Raw genomic sequence first — 19,746 nt, 5'->3', positions numbered from 1 at the left:
GGTCTCCTTACACTTCCTTTCTTGGAAAGTTTCCTGGTGGCTAGAACATCCTTACGAAAGATTTTGGAGCTAGCCGCTCTTTCCTGCTGTTCTTTCTTCCTTCCTTGTATAGGGACAAGGTTGTCTTGTGACTTTATACCTACCTTTCCTACAAAGGTGGCATCAGCTTCTTATTTAAAATCTCCATCACATCCACAGGAGATTTCTCTTCATACGCTTGATGTGGTCCAGGCCATCTGATCTTATCCAGCTGTCACCAAACCCTTTTGATGATCAGATTGCCTGTTGTTTGTACCCGATTGTCCGTATAACGTCTTGGCTGCTTCCATTACTACCATTTACAGTATGATCTGCTATTGGGGAAGGTCATACTCATCTTCCCCCTTTTGGGTTAGTGCTTGCCTGACCTGGGCAGTTTGAGCCTCCTTGGCCGGGTCGGCATCAGGTTTTAGTTGCCCAGGTGTACAAGGTTCCCTCATGGGCACCTGACCATAATCTAATTTCTATCAAATGAATACCCTGGCCTCTGCCAATTCCAGTCTGGGGCGTAAGATGCTTCAGGCTAGGTTGTGTGCATGGTGTCATTTTCCCCTCCCTTAAGGGACTGCTCTGGGACGTCCCATGGTACATTCTCCCCCCCCCCCCACCCCCAATGTTAGAACAAGAAATTAAGAATTGTGTGCTTACCATTAAATCTGTTTCTTTTTACTACATTGGGGGCACCAGATGCCACCCTCAGCTATTTGTTATGTCCTTCCCAGGTAAATTGCTGTGTTTTTCCCAGGCTCAGGACAAGTTGATTTGTTTTGGGGTTTTTTTTTATTTTTCACCTGCTTTTGCACAAACTGATCAGCATATTCGGGCCTGTGGTAATGGTATAGCCCACCAAGGCGAAGCCAAAACCCTTTTTTTTTCTACCTAGTGTGTGCCTTCTAGTGGCCAGGCCTTTTACCAGGGCGCTGTGTCCTCCAATGTAGTAACTAGTAACGTATTTTACAGGAAATACAAAAATCCCAATTTGAAATGAGTTTAAAAAAGTCAATCAATTAATTTTAGACACCCCAAATGGTCACCACCAAAGAGTGGCAACTTGTTTTTCAAAAAAACAAGCATTCAGCCATCAACAAATGTGGAAAAATACAAATGGTTTTTTAGAATTAAATGTCAAAAAAGTGGCTGTGTCCTTTAAGGACCTTCACCTTTGCCAATGGTTATGATTATGTAATTTCATGCTGTAAAAGCAAAGGACCATGTTTCTATTACAGGCCACTGACTAAGGAAACATGCTATTTAACATGTATTTATACATGTCTGTTTTATAATGCTTGCTTCCTTGGATAAACAACGATTGGTTTTATCACGAACTACTGTATCCTTAACCCCTTAACGCCGAAGCCACTTTTCACCTTCCTGACACGGCCCATTTTTTCAAATCTGCCCTCTGACACTATAAATGGTTATAACTTTGGAACGCTTTAGCATATCCAAGTGATTTTGAAATAGTTTTCTCGTGACACTTTGTACTTCATGTTAGTTAAAAAATTTTGGTGGTATGTTTTGCTTTTATTTATGAGAAAATAAGATATTTGGTGAAAATTTGGAAAAATTAGCAATTTTCGAAATTCAAAATTTTCTACTTTTTCCACACATGAGTCATAACACCAAAAAACGTAATAACTAACATTCACCGAATGTCTACTTTATACCTCCGTGGTTTTTTATGCATACTCTTATTTTTGTAAGATGTTATGGGGCTTTGAACGTCACGTGCAATTTTTCACATTTTCATAAAAAAAGCAAAATCCTGCTATTGAGGGACCTGCTCAGGTTTCAAGTCACTTTGAGAGGCCTAAATAAAGTTAAACCCCATAAATTACTCCATTATAGAAACTACACCCCTCAACGTACGTAAAACAACTTTTATGAAGTTTGTTAACCCTTTAATTGGTTTACAGGGGTTAAAACAAAATCGGATGCAATTTCGAAATTACATTTTATTTGGCTAAATGTATGTGTTTTTCATAAAATGTACAAATTCTCAGTGGATAAAATTCCAAAACGCTCCTCAAAATTTGATTCCCAATCTCTCCCGCGTATAACAATACCCCATATGTGGTGGTAACCTGCTGTATGGGCACACGCCAGGGCATCGAAGGGAAGCTGCGCCATTCAGAGCAGATTATGCATTGTCACTTTTTATTGGCTATACAATCTTTATTTTTTTGGCAATTTGGACATATAAGGGCTTATTTTTTGCGACATGAGATGCACTTTACAAATACTTCATTTAAGTGGGTCTGTAGCTTTTCAATGAGATTTTATTAACTCTTTAATGTATGGAGGAAAAGAAAATTGTCAATTTGGGGTTTCTTTTTTTTTTGTATATTTTGGGGGTCGTACACCATACATTAAAAATACTATAATATTTTCATTCTATAGATCAGTGATTTTCAACCTTTTTTGAGCCGCGGCACACTTTTTATACTTAGAAAATCCTGGGGCACACCACCAACCAAAATAGCACAAAATGACACTAAAACAGTCATATTATACATATATAATATGTTAATAATAATAGATTCTAAATTTATTTTACTCACTCATTGTGAAACCTGGGCCTGTTTCGATAAACACAAAAGGGATATCCTGGCTGGAATGGTGGAAAGACACACACAAAGCTCTTCCTCAACAGTTCTCAGTTTCTCCCTGTTTTTAGTATATGGTGCTGATTATTTTGTGGCTCATATACTGAAAAATAAAGGGGTACAATGAGAAGTACTATGGCCATGAGGCCAGAGGACAAGTGCCAGCTCATATACTCAGCATATGAGCTGGTACTTGTAGTACTCCAGCCTCATGACTATAGTATTTCTCATTTTACATTTCTCATTGTTATATGCAGTATACTGCTGGAGTACTAAAAGTACCAGTTCATATGCTGAGTATTCTGCCAACAGTTCATATACTCAGGCAAAAGCTCATATAGTCAGCATTATTGGTGGGCATTATCTTGGCGGTGGGCAAATGCGAGAGTCTCTCCACTCTTAGGATGATGCGCCGGCCTCGGTGACGTCATTTTGTCGCACGAGGTTCAAAGCTTGCGCATGTGTTATTGTACACGTCTCCTACATTGTAAGAAGCCGTGACTGGGCATCGCTGCGCATTGCCGGGAAACAAAACACAGGGGGCACCATAGTTTGGGGAAATTTCCCCGCGGCACACCTGACCATGTGTCGCGGCACACTAGTGTGCCACGGCACACAGGTTGAAAATCACTGCTATAGATCACTACGATTACGGTGATACCTCATTTATATAGTTTTTCATTTATTTTTACAATTTTACTGGAGAAAAATTATAGAGGAAATCTCATTTGTTTCTGCATCGCCATCTTAATATTTTTTGGTTGACAGAGCTAGTTTAGGGCTTATTTTTTACGTGTTGAGTTGTTCTTTCAATTGGTACCATTTTGGGGCACATAACTTTTTTTGATCACTTTTTAGAACATTTTTGTGAAGGGATTTTATGAAAATTTATATTTTTGGCGAGTTTTTCGGGTTTTGTTTTTACGGCGTTCACCGTACGGGTCCAATAATGTTTCTTACTTATTGTACAGATTGTTACGGACGCGGCGATACCAAATATGTGGGGGGTTTTGGTGATTTTCAGGTATTTTTACTTTATTAGATGTGTATAGGGAATGTTTGTGTTTAGGGGACTTTAACTCTATTTAATTAATTATTTTTATTAAAAATTGTGTTTATTCAGTGTTTTTAACTTTTTTTCTTTACTTTTACAGGTTAGCTTGAACAAGTGATCCACTGATCACTTGTTCAAGCTATTCTTCACCTAATACAGTGTAATACAGATGTATTACACTGTATTATGTGAAACACTGAGCATGCTCAGTGTGTCACAGCCGGGTCCTGCCAGGAGGCACGGACCCGGCACCTGGAAGAAGATCGCGCAGTCCCGGGGCTGCGATCAGAGCAGTGGGACCCCCCCGGTAAGCGCCGCGGGGGGGGGGGGGGGGTCCGAATCCAGTTAAATGCCCCTAGCACGCCGCGATCGGAGAAATCTCCGATCGCGGGTGTTAGAGGAGGGTGTCGGCTATAATATATAGCCGACACCCGCAGCTACTGGCCCCGGCTCCATTCAGGAGCCGGGGCCAGAAGTTTGACGTACTATTACTGCATATTGCGGGAACGCACCTCCCGCCATGCAGTAATAGTACGTCAAATGTCGGGAAGGGGTTAATTAGGGGGGAATGGACATGATGTCCGTGTTCAGGATCAAATTGAGAGACCTCCTGGCCAAGGGGTGTCAATTTGCCGAATTTGGCTGTTCATTTGCAAACCCGGCATTATGTTCTGATTGCGCTGCCGAATGCAGACATCAAGCCCGCTCATCTCTAGCCTAACCTATACATTTTAAATGTATAAGTGACTTGGATCAACAGAACTGTGTATCTTTATGGAATTTATTTATTTTTTGTAATACAATTTGTACCTTTTGGTTGAAAGAGGTAAAGAAATGTTTTGAAATTACGTTGTATAGCAGGAAGAAAGGTGAAAATGCTACATTTTATGCATATGTACACTCACCGGCCACTTTATTAGGTACACCATGCTAGTAACGGGTTGGACCCCCTTTTGCCTTCAGAACTGCCTCAATTCTTCGTGGCATAGATTCAACAAGGTGCTGGAAGCATTCCTCAGAGATTTTGGTCCATATTGACATGATGGCATCACACAGTTGCCGCAGATTTGTCGGCTGCACATCCATGATGCGAATCTCCCGTTCCACCACATCCCAAAGATGCTCTATTGGATTGAGATCTGGTGACTGTGCAGGCCATTTGAGTACAGTGAACTCATTGTCATGTTCAAGAAACCAGTCTGAGATGATTCCAGCTTTATGATATGGCGCAATATCCTGCTGAAAGTAGCCATCAGATGTTGGGTACATTGTGGTCATAAAGGGATGGACATGGTCAGCAACAATACTCAGGTAGGCTGTGGCGTTGCAACGATGCTCAATTGGTACCAAGGGGCCCAAAGAGTGCCAAGAAAATATTCCCCACACCATGACACCACCACCACCAGCCTGAACCATTGATACAAGGCAGGATGGATCCATGCTTTCATGTTGTTGACGCCAAATTCTGACCTTACCATCCGAATGTCGCAGCAGAAATCGCGACTCATCAGACCAGGCAACGTTTTTCCAATCTTCTACTGTCCAATTTCGATGAGCTTGTGCAAATTGTAGCCTCAGTTTCCTGTTCTTAGCTGAAAGGAGTGGCAGCCGGTGTGGTCTGCCATCTGCCTCAAAGTTCGACGTACTGTGCATTCAGAGATGCTCTTCTGCCTACCTTGGTTGTAACGGATGTCGATTTGAGTCACTGTTGCCTTTCTATCAGCTCAAACCAGTCTGCCCATTCTCCTCTGACCTCTGGCATCAACAAGGCATTTCCGCCCACAGAACTGCCGCTCACTGGATGTTTTTTCTTTTTCAGACCGTTCTCTGTAAACCCTAGAGATGGTTGTGCGTGAAAATCCCAGTAGATCAGCAGTTTCTGAAATACTCAGACCAGCCCTTCTGGCACCAACAACCATGCCACGTTCAAAGGCACTCAAATCACCTTTCTTCCCCATACTGATGCTCGGTTTGAACTGCAGGAGATTGTCTTGACCATGTCTACATGCCTAAATGCACTGAGTTGCCGCCATGTGATTGGCTGATTAGAAATTAAGTGTTAACGAGCAGTTGGACAGGTGTACCTAATAAAGTGGCCGGTGAGTGTATGGGGAAAAGTAAAGGGCAGTGATTTGCTGCTGGATATTTATGCACCACTGTAGTAAGAATTTAAGAATAGAGTTTATAAATAACAATTAAAACATTATTTCAGACATGACTGTCATTAAATTAATGAACTATTCCCTTTTTTATAGAATCATTAGAGAACATGGCCTTATAAATTTGAGAAAATTTCAAAGTAAGTAGTTTTTAATCTAAAAAGATATTCTGTGTAATCATAAGTATGTTTGTGTGTTATAGCTATGAGTTTATAGACATTACATCATAGATAAATACATTTTTATTGAAGTTTTCATCTTGGGATATACAATAAAGGAAATCTACCATCCAAATTCATCATTATAAACCAGAGACACTTACACATAGATCCAGGCACAGTGACTGTGGTAATTCTTTGTCATCCATCACCTCTTTCCTTCTAAAATCGATGATGCTTTGTATACACCCTATCCTTAAGGCCTTATGCACAGAACTGTGTAATGGGACTGTAGTCATGACCATGTGGCCTACCTGGACACAGTGTAGCTTTTCACCAAGTTTACATTGCCCCCCAGTCCCTGGTTGTGATTCCTCACTGTAGTGCTCAGCCCCTAGTGAGTGCAGATAATTGCTTGACCACGCTTTCTAGCCTTCTAGTTGTGAAGCCTATACAGTCATGAGGAATTTGCATTTAGAGGGGGTGTGCTTATGATGGGACCGCCTGCCATGACCCGACAGAATGATGCCTGCAGTACCTGTTCCCATGCATTGCCTGTGCATACAAGGAACCTACAGCACGGCTCAGCATCAGCCTTCTCACCACAGCTTCTCATAGTTTAGCCATGTTTCTTACATTTTACTATTGATTTATGAAATTTAAAGTGCACATGCAAGTACACAGTTCACCAGTAAAAATCAAATACAAATTTTCATGTTGATTTATTTTTCAAGGCACACTTTTTTTAAATAAATACTGATTTGTAAAAGTTTTTTTTTCCTTTTTAGTTTTAGAAAGAAGATATTCTAAGGACGTCCAGGAACTCTATGAAACAATGAGAAGATTTGCTCGAATTTTAGGAGCAACAAACCATGATCGGTTTATAGAGAGTCATGCATGTAAGCCACCAGCAGTAATTCCTACTTCAGTCTGTATTTTTGTTTATTAGTTATAACGAAATTTTATATAATGAGTAATTATCAGGCAAGTAATACTTAAAATTTACTAACTGGAAGTCAATATACAGTTCTATATTTACACTAGTTTTATATTTAGACTAATCAATTGGTTAACAGGGTTGTTGTAGACTTTTTATAGAGTTTTCAAAAAAGACCATCAGTATCTGACCGAAGAGGGGTGGTATTCTTACAGCTCAATAGAGTGCCCCATGCTTTCGTGGAGACTGTCCACTCTGTTGTAGATGACTTTGTTTTCATAGCACATCTGACGACTTGGTCGATCCCTTACCTTACATGCCCAACATAGGGTTTGTTTGGAGCCAGAGTTGTTCTATGGAGGGGTATATATTGTTTCTTTGATTTTTAATTTTTAATTCCTATACTTTCTCTTTTGGGGATTTCTATTAAAATGTAAAACCCCTTTCGCTGTTTGACAACGCAGGATAAGTATTCTCACCATTATTAAGCAGGGTCATGGCACATCAAGGGCATACTGTGAATGTACCAATGTTATCATCAGAAGGAGATAATCTACAACACACAACCGTAACTCATAAATCTCTATTCAGTGCAGTTTATTATGTATCATGATCAAGTGTAAACACGACAGGTAAGATGGCAGGTAAGGAAAGGGGGTTCCCTCTACCAAACCCTCTGGTTCCAATGGAGGCTGGGTCTTAAATGAATGGCTCTCAATGTAAAGTTACTATAGACTGCAATACAGAAAGAGTGTACAGGCAGTCCCCGGCTTACATACAAGATAGGGTCTGTAGGTTTGTTCTTAAGTTGAGTTTGTATGTAAGTCGGGACTGTATATATTATCATTGTAATCCCAGCCAGAACTTTTTTGGTCTCTGTGACAATTGGAAATTGAAAATGTTGGGTTGTCATAAGAATCAATATTAACACTAGAGATTCATTATAGACGCCTCTGATAACTGTTACAGCTGATTATTGTAGCCTAGGACTAAAGTACAATAAATTACCAATATCCAGTGGTCCGTTTGTAACTAGGGGTCGTATGTAAGTCGAGTGTTCTTAAGTAGGGGACTGCCTGTAGTGCATTATAAAAGTGGTCAATGTATTACATGTGTAAGTCCCTAAGTGGGACAATAAAACAAGTTTTTTAAAATAATAAGAATGTGAAGAATAATTTTAAAAATTCATCCTTTTTTCCAAAAGATATTATATATTGTGTGAATACAAATAATATAATGATATATATATATCCCTTCCACGCCTCTTCACCTTGATCACGGCAGTCGGTTGATTTCTTTTAAGAGGATATTATGCTTTTATACCCATGCTATGAAGGGAATAAAACATGCCAGAATTGGCTGTCTGCTTCCAAAAATAATATAACAATAAGACCATCAAAGAGTTGAACCCCAAATTAATACCAATTTAAAGTTGGTTATCTCATGTAGAGCTAGCCCTAAACTACTCTTCTGATTGAGGAATAAAATGGTAATAGCACTCAGATTATAGCCATAAAACCCCTTTGCTGACTTGGCACTGTATGACGGCTTGTTTTCTGTGTAACAATTGTACTTTTCAGTATTTAATATTCCATGCCTTGTACTGGGAAGCTGGAAAAAAAATTCAAATGTGGGGAAATTGGGGAAAAAAAGATCTACAACATTTTCTTGTGGGCTCTGTTTTTACTCCTTTCACTTTTCATACCAAATGGCACCTCCCTTTTATTTCTCGGGTTTATAAAATCAATTGATCACTTAAAACCTTCCTATGAAATAAAAATGTCATTCTGCACTATAAACTTTTCCCTACTTTGGCATATGGGGCTTTGTAAGTTGTCTCTTTTTGCAGCAAGTGATGATGTTTACAATGATACCATTTGTGGGACTGTACAACCTTTTGATGACTTTTTATTTAAAAAAATTGAGTTTTTTGACAAAATAAGTGGCGTTTCAGACATTTGGGTGCTATTTCTTGTTACAGGGTTCACCGCCAGAAATAGCAGTTATTATATATTGATAGATCGTAACTTTTGGAACGCAGCGATACATGTTTATTATTTGTACAGTTTTTTTATTTTTATATCCGTTACTGGGAAAGGGAAGGGGGGGAATATGAACTTAGATTTTAACATTTTTTTTATTATGTATATCTTATTGTATATTTAAATAGTTTTTTTTAATTTCTTTTTTTTTAATATTATTTTTTTAGATCCCCAAGGGTACTTTAACCCTAGGTTGTCTGATTGATCCTGCCATACTACAGTATGGCAGTATATGGGGATTTTGCACATGAACTGTTACTGTGTACCGGCAGCACATTGCAACAGCTCTTCAGAAACTCCTTGGTTCTTACAAATAACCGAGGCAGTTATGGGGATTACGTCACTGGGAACAAAGATCACAGACTAGATGGAGGCATTCGTGAGATCATTGGCTATATTCAGCTAACACCCGCCCTGTATGGAGAGAGCTCTGCCCATGAGCCCTCTCCATACGCCCATACAAATGCTGCGCAGTAATAGTAAGTAATAGTAGTCAGATTCTGAAGCTGCAGCACACAGGGCACAGGTTATGCCAGGTTATGTCTGGTTCACAGAGTCACGGTGTTTTGATCTATGAGTAAATGCCCCTAGTTCACCCTGCTTTGTCCTGAAAGACCAAACAGTCGGTGTCTTCATGGTGATGACTATAGTACAGAGTGGATAGTTTATTTCTATTTCTTATTTTGTTTTCAGTAGAACTTGAACTCCGCAGAGAAATTAAACGATTACAAGAATACAGGAAGGCTGGTATCAAAACCTTTCAAAGTAAGGAAATCCTCAATTCTCTAAATGTTAAAATGTATGATACTTAAAAAAATGGAACTTTAACATAAAGATGATTGACTAAATCTTAAGTGCCTATGGAAATTTTTATCTAATAATAAATAAGCATTGATTTAACTGATGTAAATTTAAATGTGTTGTTTATGATTCAAAATAATGGCCTATCCATAGGATAGGGGACTCCCAATGTCTCTAATTAATATTTAATTAATAATGATTAATAACCCTTAAACGGAATCTGTCACCAGTAGACCCATTTTTAGAACCCCCCTAGTCCCCATAGAGCAGTGATGGCAAACCTTTTAGAGGCCGAGTGCCCAAACTACAACAAAGACCCGCTTATTTAACGCAAAGTGCCAACACAAAAATTTAATTTGTGATTTATACTTCCTTCTCTGTCACAGATTTCATTGATAGCAGCACTCTGAGGACACCAATAAAGCAGAAAATAGTCCCAGGGAGAGCTGTCACTTTAAAATAGCTCTGTGCACAGCAAGTCCTGGGCTGTCTGGGACTGCAGGAAGATACCTGGAGTCTTCTCTGGTGATGGCCTGAGTGCCCACAGAAAGGGCTCTGAGTGCCACCTCTGGCACCAGTGCCATAGGTTCGCCATCACTGCCATAGAGCATAGTACATACACTGCAAAACCGTTTTTGTATAGAAAATTGGTTTTACAGAATAAAGTTATATATTACCTTACAATGCCAGCAGTGACTAGTTCATTGTCACCTGTGAGTGGCTAAATAGGAGCAGTTCCCCCTCCCCCACCCTCGGGAAATCGCTCCTCCATGTGTCATTTTAAATTTATAAAACTGACCCTCACCCTGCATATCGACGCCCCCTGCCTTATCCCGCATGCAGATGTCACCCATCAATGATCTGCCCACTGTCATCCCCTCTCACCGACCACGTCAGTCATTCTCGCGCCTGCGCGGTCAGCATCCTGCAGAACATACAACCGGACATGCACAGATGAAGTTTAGCTGGCCGCATAGTCACCGCATTCATCTGTGCATGCGCTACTGTACGCCGCCGTTTGCTAGGCATAAAGTAGCACAAGCGCAGCTGAATGCGGAGACTGTGCTGCCGGCTAGGCTTCATCTACGCATGTCCTACCACATGTTTATGCAGGATGCTGACCGCGCAGGTGCAAGAATGCCTGAGGAGGATAAGTGGGGAAAAAAGATTTTGTATATTACAAAATTTATTGCATCCATTTATCATTACATTACTCAATGCCGACTTGGATCTCTCTTTATATGCCCAGTAATGTTATCGTAAGGAGGACACGGAATTTATATGAATAAATACACAATGGAATATGTATCTAGAAGCTGTTCAAATAAATGCCACATTCAAGTTTACTTTTGATGCTTTTTTCCTGTATTATTTCACTAACTTTAATTTTCCTATCTTGCAAAAGGTTCAAAGATATATGATCGCTTAAAGAAATCACGGGATGAAGAACGCTTAAAACGAAATATGCTCTCAGAAGTCCTTCAGTACATACATGATGGCAATGCCTGCCAACAGTGGCTCAAAAGACAAGCAGCTATGTGAGTTTCCATCTTTTTTTACAAAACCGTATACAGTGGATAGGAACTTTAGAAACCTTAAAGGGGTTTTCCCACAAATACAAGTAAGACCCTATCCACAGGATAGGGCTTAATTTGCTGATGGTGGGGGTCTTAGTAATGAGACCCCACAGATCGCGAAAACGAGGGGTCCGATAGGATCCCACGTACCTCAGTCAGACCCCTTGCTGCTCCATGAGTAATGGAGCAGACGGCCGCGCATGACCATTCTGTTCCATTCATCTTTATGGAGCTGACAGAGATCGCTGAGTGCCCCGCTCGGCAATTTCCTTCATCTCCATTGAGATGTATGGAGCAGAACAGTCATGCACGGCCGTCTGCTCCATTACTCTCCTGGAGCGACGAGGGGTCCGATGGAGGTACGTGGAACCCCTTGTTTTGGTGAGCTCTGTGGGTCTCATCACTGAGCAAGTTAGCCCCTTTAAAAGGCCAGAGCTACTGCACATGCACAGAACCCAGCTTTGCAGACGAGTATGTGCAGCTCCTCTTGGCTTACTAGGTAGATCTGTGGTGGTAGGTTTCCTTTAACATTGATTAACTCATACATGCTTTATTGTGCTTTAATGTTTTTCATTAAGTGTGTTTTGTTTTTTTTTATTTAGTGATGCTGGGTTACATCAGATTGCTCCTATTGTTTCAAGTTCAGGTATTTAACTTTAGATTTGTTAAATCTTAGTGGGAACACTACGTAAATCATAATTTTCTTTATTTTAAGAAATATGGATGTTCTTTATGTTGTTGCCATGCTGACATTAGTATTGCAGCATATTATATGGGCGATCAATGTAACTTTGTGGGGTTAAAAAAAATCAATTAAAAAATAAATCACTTTTCACTTTAAAAAAAAAATTAAATTAAATACAGATATGTTATATTATGGGGACTTTCCTATGATATAAATAACTTTTTGCTTATCACTCTCTCTCCATTCTCAAAGAAAAATAAAATCCATGCCCTAGAAATGCACCAAACAAAATGCCCTAAAGCAGCACAAACAATTATCTTTTTATTGTTTTATTGTAGAAAAATTAAAAATAGCTATAATGACAGTAAATTGAACAATTTACACTTTTGCCACCTGCTCAAGAATGTAGCCAGCACCAGAAGCAGCAGTTGTCAGTTGTATATTACAGCTGACACCACACTCTAACACTTGTGATTGGAGCCAGCTCCAATTGCAAGTGTTAACCTTTTACACGCTGCGGACAAGCATGACTGCGGCGTGAAAGGGTGTTTCTCCTAAGGATTGGATCCCTGAATTAGGATTGTAGATTTACAATGGATCAGAGCATCACTGGTTCAAGTTTTTATAAGTAAGAGCTGTTCAAAAAAATAAAAATATAAGCCCCAAAAAATGTTACTTTCCCATACAAACACTAAAGTGTAAAACACAAATACACAAAAATCCACCACATATTTGGTATTACCGCGTCCGTAACAATCTGTATAATAAAACAGAATGGTTACTGGACCCGCATGGTAAAAGCAGGGGAAGAAAAAAAACAAAAAACATTCTGAAAATGGTTAATAATTGATAATTAATGCTCTAAAAAGTGATTTTTAAAAAGTTATTTTCAAATAAGACACTTAAAAAGAACAACTCTTCTCGCAAAAAAATAAGCTATTAATCAGATTTGTCAGACAAAAAATAAAAAAGTTATGCATCTGAAAATACTGTGATGCTAAAATGACCAAGCTTTTCTCCAAATTAATTTTTATTCAGTAAAATTGAAACCCCACATATTTGATTTCGCTGTGTTCTTAGCAATCTGTATAATAAAACATATTCATTATTGGAGCTGCATGGTGAACCCCCTAAAAAAAAAAAAAAAAAAGTTCAGATAAAAGAACATTTTTATCTAATTAATATAATTAATTTAGGTGCTAGGTGTATCTCCTTCAAAAGTAGAGAATTTAGAATTTTGAAAATAAAGAATTTTTACAAAATTTCTTTTGTTTTTCAGAACTAGACACAAAAGATATGATCCAAATTTTTAAACTAATTTGAAGTACAAGTCCAAAGCTATTACCACTTTTAACACCGGTTGGAAAAATGGGACCGCGTCCTAAAGGCCAAAATAGAGTCCCTAGTTTCCTAACTCCCTTTTTGATTTATCAAAAATATCACAGCATCTCAAAGATGGAAATATATGGTATAAAAGGTACATTACAAGGGTACAAGATCTTGAAAACCCTTCTTATTTTGATATCTGATCCACTTTTTCTGTACAAAGCCTATTAAGGGTGGCTGATTAAAGCAAGTAAAGTAACCATTGTAATTCGAATTACATTTATTATAGGTAGAAGAAGTGCTCCTCCTCTAGACTTAACAGGACTTCCTGGAACCGAAAAGCTCAACGATAAAGAGAAAGAGGTATGGTATTAGTGTTTTAAACCAACCTATATCAGGATGAAGTAGAACAAGCATTCAACTATCATCTTCATCTATTACTGTTACATGCTATTTATTACACCTCCATGTGTTTTTTTCTTTATTCACAATGACCAAGACTGATGAGAAAGGTCTTTTTAAGTGTTCTGTGTTTTTATTTGAAACGAAACAACAAACCCCCAATTAAGGGGGAAGGGGGCAACTGGACCCTACAGGATTAAAGGCACTGGGTGGACATGGGTATCAACCAACAACACGTTTTGTAATCTTCTCCACTGAATCGGTCTTAACAAATATGAAATAAAAGTTATATTTTATCTGATCACTTCGGCCTAAGTGGACAAAAAGGGATTTTTTTGGTCGCAAGCCGGGCGACTTTTTGGTAAAACACGCTGTGTTTTTATTTGTTACATAAGGGACAGGGCAGTCATATACTAATGAACATTGGAGCAATAACATAAAAAGATACTTAAAGGAAACCTACCACCACAAATCTACCTATAAAGGTAGATCGGGTGGTAGGTGAATCAATGGGACGTGAGGATAGCCCTTTTAAGGGCTAATCCTCACGTCCCCGCACTGTTTTATAAACTTTTATTACTTATATATGTTAATTTACTTATGCGGCTACCGGGGCGTGGAGTAGCCGCATCTGAGGTTACACGAGGCGGCTACTCCACGCCCCGGTAGCCACATTACCCCTCCTACTCACCATGTTCGGCGCGCAGCTGCTCGTAGCTGCGCGCCCTCGTCCGCCGATCCTGCCGTCTGCGCATGCGCAGAACAGCAGGCCCGCGCCTGCGCGGTCACTGCTCTGAAGCCGGGGCTGCGCAGGCGCGGGCCTGCTGTTCTGCGCCTGCTGTAGCTGCGCGCCGAACATGGTGAGTAGGAGGGGTAATGTGGCTACCGGGGCGTGGAGTAGCCGCCTCGTGTAACCTCAGATGCGGCTACTCCACGCCCCGGTAGCCGCATAAGTAAATTAACATATATAAGTAATAAAAGTTTATAAAACAGTGCGGGGACGTGAGGATTAGCCCTTAAAAGGGCTATCCTCACGTCCCATTGATTCACCTACCACCCGATCTACCTTTATAGGTAGATTTGTGGTAGTAGGTGCCCTTTAACCCTTAAGGAGGCAGCCATTTTGTAGCTTAAGGCTCAGCCCCATTTTTTGGATTCCGACTTGCGTTGCTTTATATGGTTATAACTTTTGAACGCTGTTACTTATCAAAGTGATTCTGAGATAGTTTTTTTTCCTCACATGTTGTCCTTTATTTTAGTGGTAAATTTTGGCTGATAAGTTTTGCGTTTATTTACCAAAAAAAAAGAAAAATGATGAATTTTTAGAAAAATTTGCAAACATTTTCTAAATTTAAAATCACCACGTTTTCAGGTCGATAGATTTACCACCTAAATAAATTGCAGAATAACGTTTCCCATATGTCTACTTTACATTTTCATAATTTTTTGAAATGTCTTGATAATTTATTTTCACGCCACATGGCTTACAAATCGAATATCGATTTTCCGTATTTTCAGAATTTACTATTTTGGGGATAAATACCGTTTTGAATGAAATTTTACATATTTAGCATCAGTTGCCACTGACCATGGGAGGCATACAGTTAAAACAGTATATTCTTCCTGCGTTAAAACAGAAGTCATCAGTTTGATTATGGTTGCATAACAAGGGGAAATGTTTTTCAGGGATCCTCTTCCTACCTTTTTCCATTATCCCACAATAGCGGACTGATGCACGGAATCTTCCCTCAGCCAGATGCATGTGAAATTCTCTTGTAGCTTTGCAAATTAACAGAAGACTCCTGTCTTCTGGGTGAGATGTTTGGTATACTACTCAACCACTTTTCAGACACTGAATACTGGCATGAGTTCCAGAACAGGGTTTAAAGAGGCAAATGTGGGAAACTGGCTCTCATTATCACTGTGCTACTACAAAGGAGCTCCATTTTGTGACTTCAGCTATCATGTTAGACATGTAGCGCCATGTGGAGTTAAATAGTCTGTGAGATGCAAATCCAGATCTGGTTTTTCTCAGTTGACTTCATCCTCCACTAGATAAAGAAAGTCTACCATCAAAATTGAGCATGGCACTTATTCATAGTTTCAGGCTCATAGTTGCAGGCACCGTGACTGTGGTAATCTTCTTAACTTTGTTATCCATTGTCTCATTCTTAATTAAAAAAAAACTTTTAAAACTTTAAAATCAGCTTTAAAACTAGGGCAGTGAGCAATTCTTGTGGTATTCTCAGTGCAACACCCTGTGAATCCAGACCAAAAAGGGGCTATGGTAACCCCTCTAATTCATTAGCATAATTTGATAGGAAGGAGGCCATCGATAACAAATTTAAGATTACCACAGTCACAGTGCCTGAATCTATGAGCGAGTGTCCCTTGTCTGCCATGTGTGTGGCAATTCTGTTCAGTGAGCATTGGTAGCCACAACCGGGATTGCGCAAAAAACTGCTTTAAAGGTATTAATGGACCAGGTGTCCCATTATTTACCTGTCGCTATTCATCCATTTCTATATAACCTCAAAAATTAAAACCAGCAGCATGGCAGGATCAGAGATGCCCTACCTGAACATAAGTAAATGAGGAAATTGTTTTATACTTAATCAAGGGTGTCCTTTATTAGTAATTCATCAATATATACATGATTGGTTTTGGGAAAGAAAAATCTTTCCTCAATATACTTCTCCGAATACCTAAATGACACTTAGTAGAAGGGAAGTGAGGCAGAGAGAGGGAGAAAAAAAAACTGGAGAAAAAAACACGGAGAAAGAAAAAAATAAAGACTACAGCACACAGGAAATTCTTTTATGAAGTGATGCCACATGCAAAAAAGATTTGTAGCCTGACCTGTTTCAAAGGGAATCTGCCATTCAAATTAATCCACCTAAAGTTTTTAAAAACGAATTATTGCCTTTATCCCTAAATGGCTGCAATGTTAAAAAACTCACCTGATGTGAGTTCAATGATATTAATGGGGACCTGCATATGCAGTGATCACTGCCCTGTCTCCCTTTTCCCGATTGACAAGTCTCACCGCTACAAACATGCTGCTGGTATGGAACTAGTACTTACTGACAATATTAAAATATAGACCTATACAGCAATTCTACACAATCCCTTGCTGGAAAGTTGAGAGAGAGAAACAGACATGGACTGTATGTGACTCAGCACTGTTACTTCATTGACCACTCTCTCAAAGAGGTGAGGGCTGAGAGAGAGCTGGCTATATGAAGATAAATCAATCTCATTCTGCCCTCGGGAATTATCTTCCAAGAGTGGCTTGTCTCTCTCATTCATGAGGAGTTTGGTTATACAGACTTCTCCACCTCCATGACTGGAAGAGAGGACATTAATAAAAGTCTTTTTTAGAAGAATGATGGCTCAAATTCAATGGATGTAGGCATCAGTGAAACATATATAAAAACATCTAAAATGTACTGTGTGGTTTGTGTGGAGGGAAGGATGTGGGGGGGGGGGGGCGATGACTGGTTCTCTTTAAATTAGATTTAAATGGTGATCTGGGATCTGGCAGGGTTGAGCTATTCAGAACCTTATGGCCACGTGTACTGGACAGAAATGGACATTCTAAGAGGAAAATCACAAATAGGCACCATAGCTAAAAAAAAAAAAATTATGAAGTTTTGTGGAATGTAATAGATTATTTTTAACATGGGACAGCTCATTGCTTCAGTACTCCATTTTTAGTTGAATTGGAACAATATAAGATGACTGCAAGCGTTCTAATTTCAGGAGAAAAGGTTTTTAATATTTGTTTTGTTTTACAGCTGTGCCAGGTGGTGAGATTGGTTCCTGGAGCTTATTTGGAGTATAAAGCAGCGCTTGTAAATGAGTGCAACAAACAAGGAAGCTTACGGCTAGCACAAGCTCGAGCGCTTATAAAGATTGACGTTAATAAGACTCGCAAAATCTATGATTTCCTATTACAAGAAGGATACATCATAAAACCTCAGCCATAAGTCATTACTGTTATGTTCAGCAGAAACATGACCTGGACCTTTTATGTATTTGTTGCAGGTATTTTGTTCCAAATTTGTGGTTATTTTGCAATATCTACAGGTGACGTATTCTGTGTACTGTATTGCAGCTGTTGCAATATGTTATATTATACATGTAATCATGTATTATGTTTACATGTATAATAGCTCTCATAAAATATCTCTGGGATTGCAATATATAAATTGCAATCCCAGTTTATATGCAAGCTATGTATATTTTGTTACCATCATTTATTGTTACATTATAAAGACAGATAATGCAGTGGCAAAGATATATACTGTATGATCTCTATTGGGGACAGAACACCAGGATATGGTATCTATAAATGGGATTATCTTGAGCCGATAATCACCTGCTTGATTGTGTCAATACAGAGCAATCTCTTATATACCTCCATTTCTGAAGTAAGAGTTGGGGTCCTGTGTAAACACCACCACAAAGCTTGATAATTCCACTTATGTCATGTCCAGTCATCCCCTCATCTGGATGGATGTGGTTTCAGTAATCATCTTTAGGCTGGCTTTGCAATTGATCTTCATGTGCATATGTTAGAGAAGCTGGGGGATGTAGTGGGCAGAACATATATTTGAGGGTATAGTGAAATGGGCATATGCACTCTTTGCTGAGATTGCAGCAAATTTCAGTATTGCAAATTTGGCATACTCATGGGGAGTATAGCTACTGTACCTCGGAACCACACCGGACTAGAGGCTCAGGTGGTAAACACCAGTGTGCCACCGGGAAATGGGATAAGAAAGATTTATCAATCTGTTTATTAATGAATTCATTTGCAATATACACCAAAACTGTCTGCTTACATTTATCAAGGGTTTTAGAATTTAATGACTAGCATGCTAAAAGGAGGAGGAGTGTCTTGCCTGGGGGAAAATTCAGTGCACCAAAATGATTCAAATGCGCCAGATATTTGGCACAAATATCTGGTGTAAACTCAGCCACCAATAGGATGATAACTTTGGCGCAGCATAAGACTTCTTCGTCTAACTCTGCACTGTCTTACCTTACAATTTGGAAAAATGTGCCCCGAATGTATTCGGTGTTTGAACCAAGTTACTACAAATCTGTGGCAATGTGTTATGGCATTTCTTGTGGATTTTAATACTCATGGATAACCCCTTTAACTGGCCGTGCACTAAAAAAAAGCATGCTGTGTAATGCACCCAAATTAAAAGAAATATAATAAATGTTTCTTCACACAACCATGTATAGATTGAGAAATTGTGGTTAATTGATGTAAATGTGAACAATGCATTAAAGAATAAAACTGGTCCTGTACATTTGTTTGAATAGATTAATGCATATACAATTGAAACTAGTAGTTTAAATGTACTATACAAAAAGACACACATGCATGTTTTTCTCAGATATGAAATATGAAATCAGAATAAACCTTTCCCACTTTAGGTCAATTTAGGATTATCAAAATTATTTATGTTTCCTAAATGCCATAATAATGAGAGTATTTTTTGTCAAAAGTTTAATTCCATTTTATTAGTATTTGGTCCATTGTCTTTACACTGTATGACTTTGGTCAAAAAATCCCCCCCCCCTCCTGGCCCCCTATCACACATCCAAATTCCAAAGCCCAATCCCTGGGACTACACTGAGGATTCTGTCAGGGTGCAAGGTAAGTTATAACACACAATTATATTGTAATGCAAATGTTTAGAGAAAGCAGAAAGGCTTATTTGCAATGCCACTGTAATGGGCTTTTGCAACCTGTCTTTAGTAAAAACAAGGTCCCTGATGACAGTTTCCCTTTAACTTCCTGGCTTATGTCTTGAGATGTTACTTCAGTATTACCACATGATGTTCTTTCCTCATGATGCGATTTAATTTGTGAAGTGCACCAGTCCCTCCTGCAGCAAAACAACTCCACAACATAAAGTGTCCCGTATTTCACGGTTGGGATG

At 39.1% G+C, this 19,746-nt stretch overlaps 1 protein-coding gene across 1 annotated transcript in view; it reads left to right on the top strand.

Moving 5' to 3' along the window:
- TADA2A (transcriptional adaptor 2A) overlaps positions 1-19,035 on the top strand; it is a 45,952-nt gene extending 26,917 nt beyond the window's left edge. The window contains exons 9-15 of the mRNA XM_072137155.1: positions 5,955-5,998; positions 6,805-6,915; positions 9,689-9,760; positions 11,202-11,334; positions 11,976-12,019; positions 13,674-13,747; positions 17,584-19,035. Coding sequence (XP_071993256.1) covers positions 5,955-5,998; positions 6,805-6,915; positions 9,689-9,760; positions 11,202-11,334; positions 11,976-12,019; positions 13,674-13,747; positions 17,584-17,775 — 670 coding nt within the window. The 3' untranslated portion in view covers positions 17,776-19,035. The remainder of the gene's footprint in view (positions 1-5,954; positions 5,999-6,804; positions 6,916-9,688; positions 9,761-11,201; positions 11,335-11,975; positions 12,020-13,673; positions 13,748-17,583) is intronic.
- The last annotated feature ends 711 nt before the right edge of the window (positions 19,036-19,746 follow it).

This window comes from Engystomops pustulosus, chromosome 2, assembly GCF_040894005.1.
Source record: "Engystomops pustulosus chromosome 2, aEngPut4.maternal, whole genome shotgun sequence".
NCBI lineage: Eukaryota > Metazoa > Chordata > Amphibia > Anura > Leptodactylidae > Engystomops > Engystomops pustulosus.
This window is presented reverse-complemented; position numbering and strand designations above follow the sequence as displayed.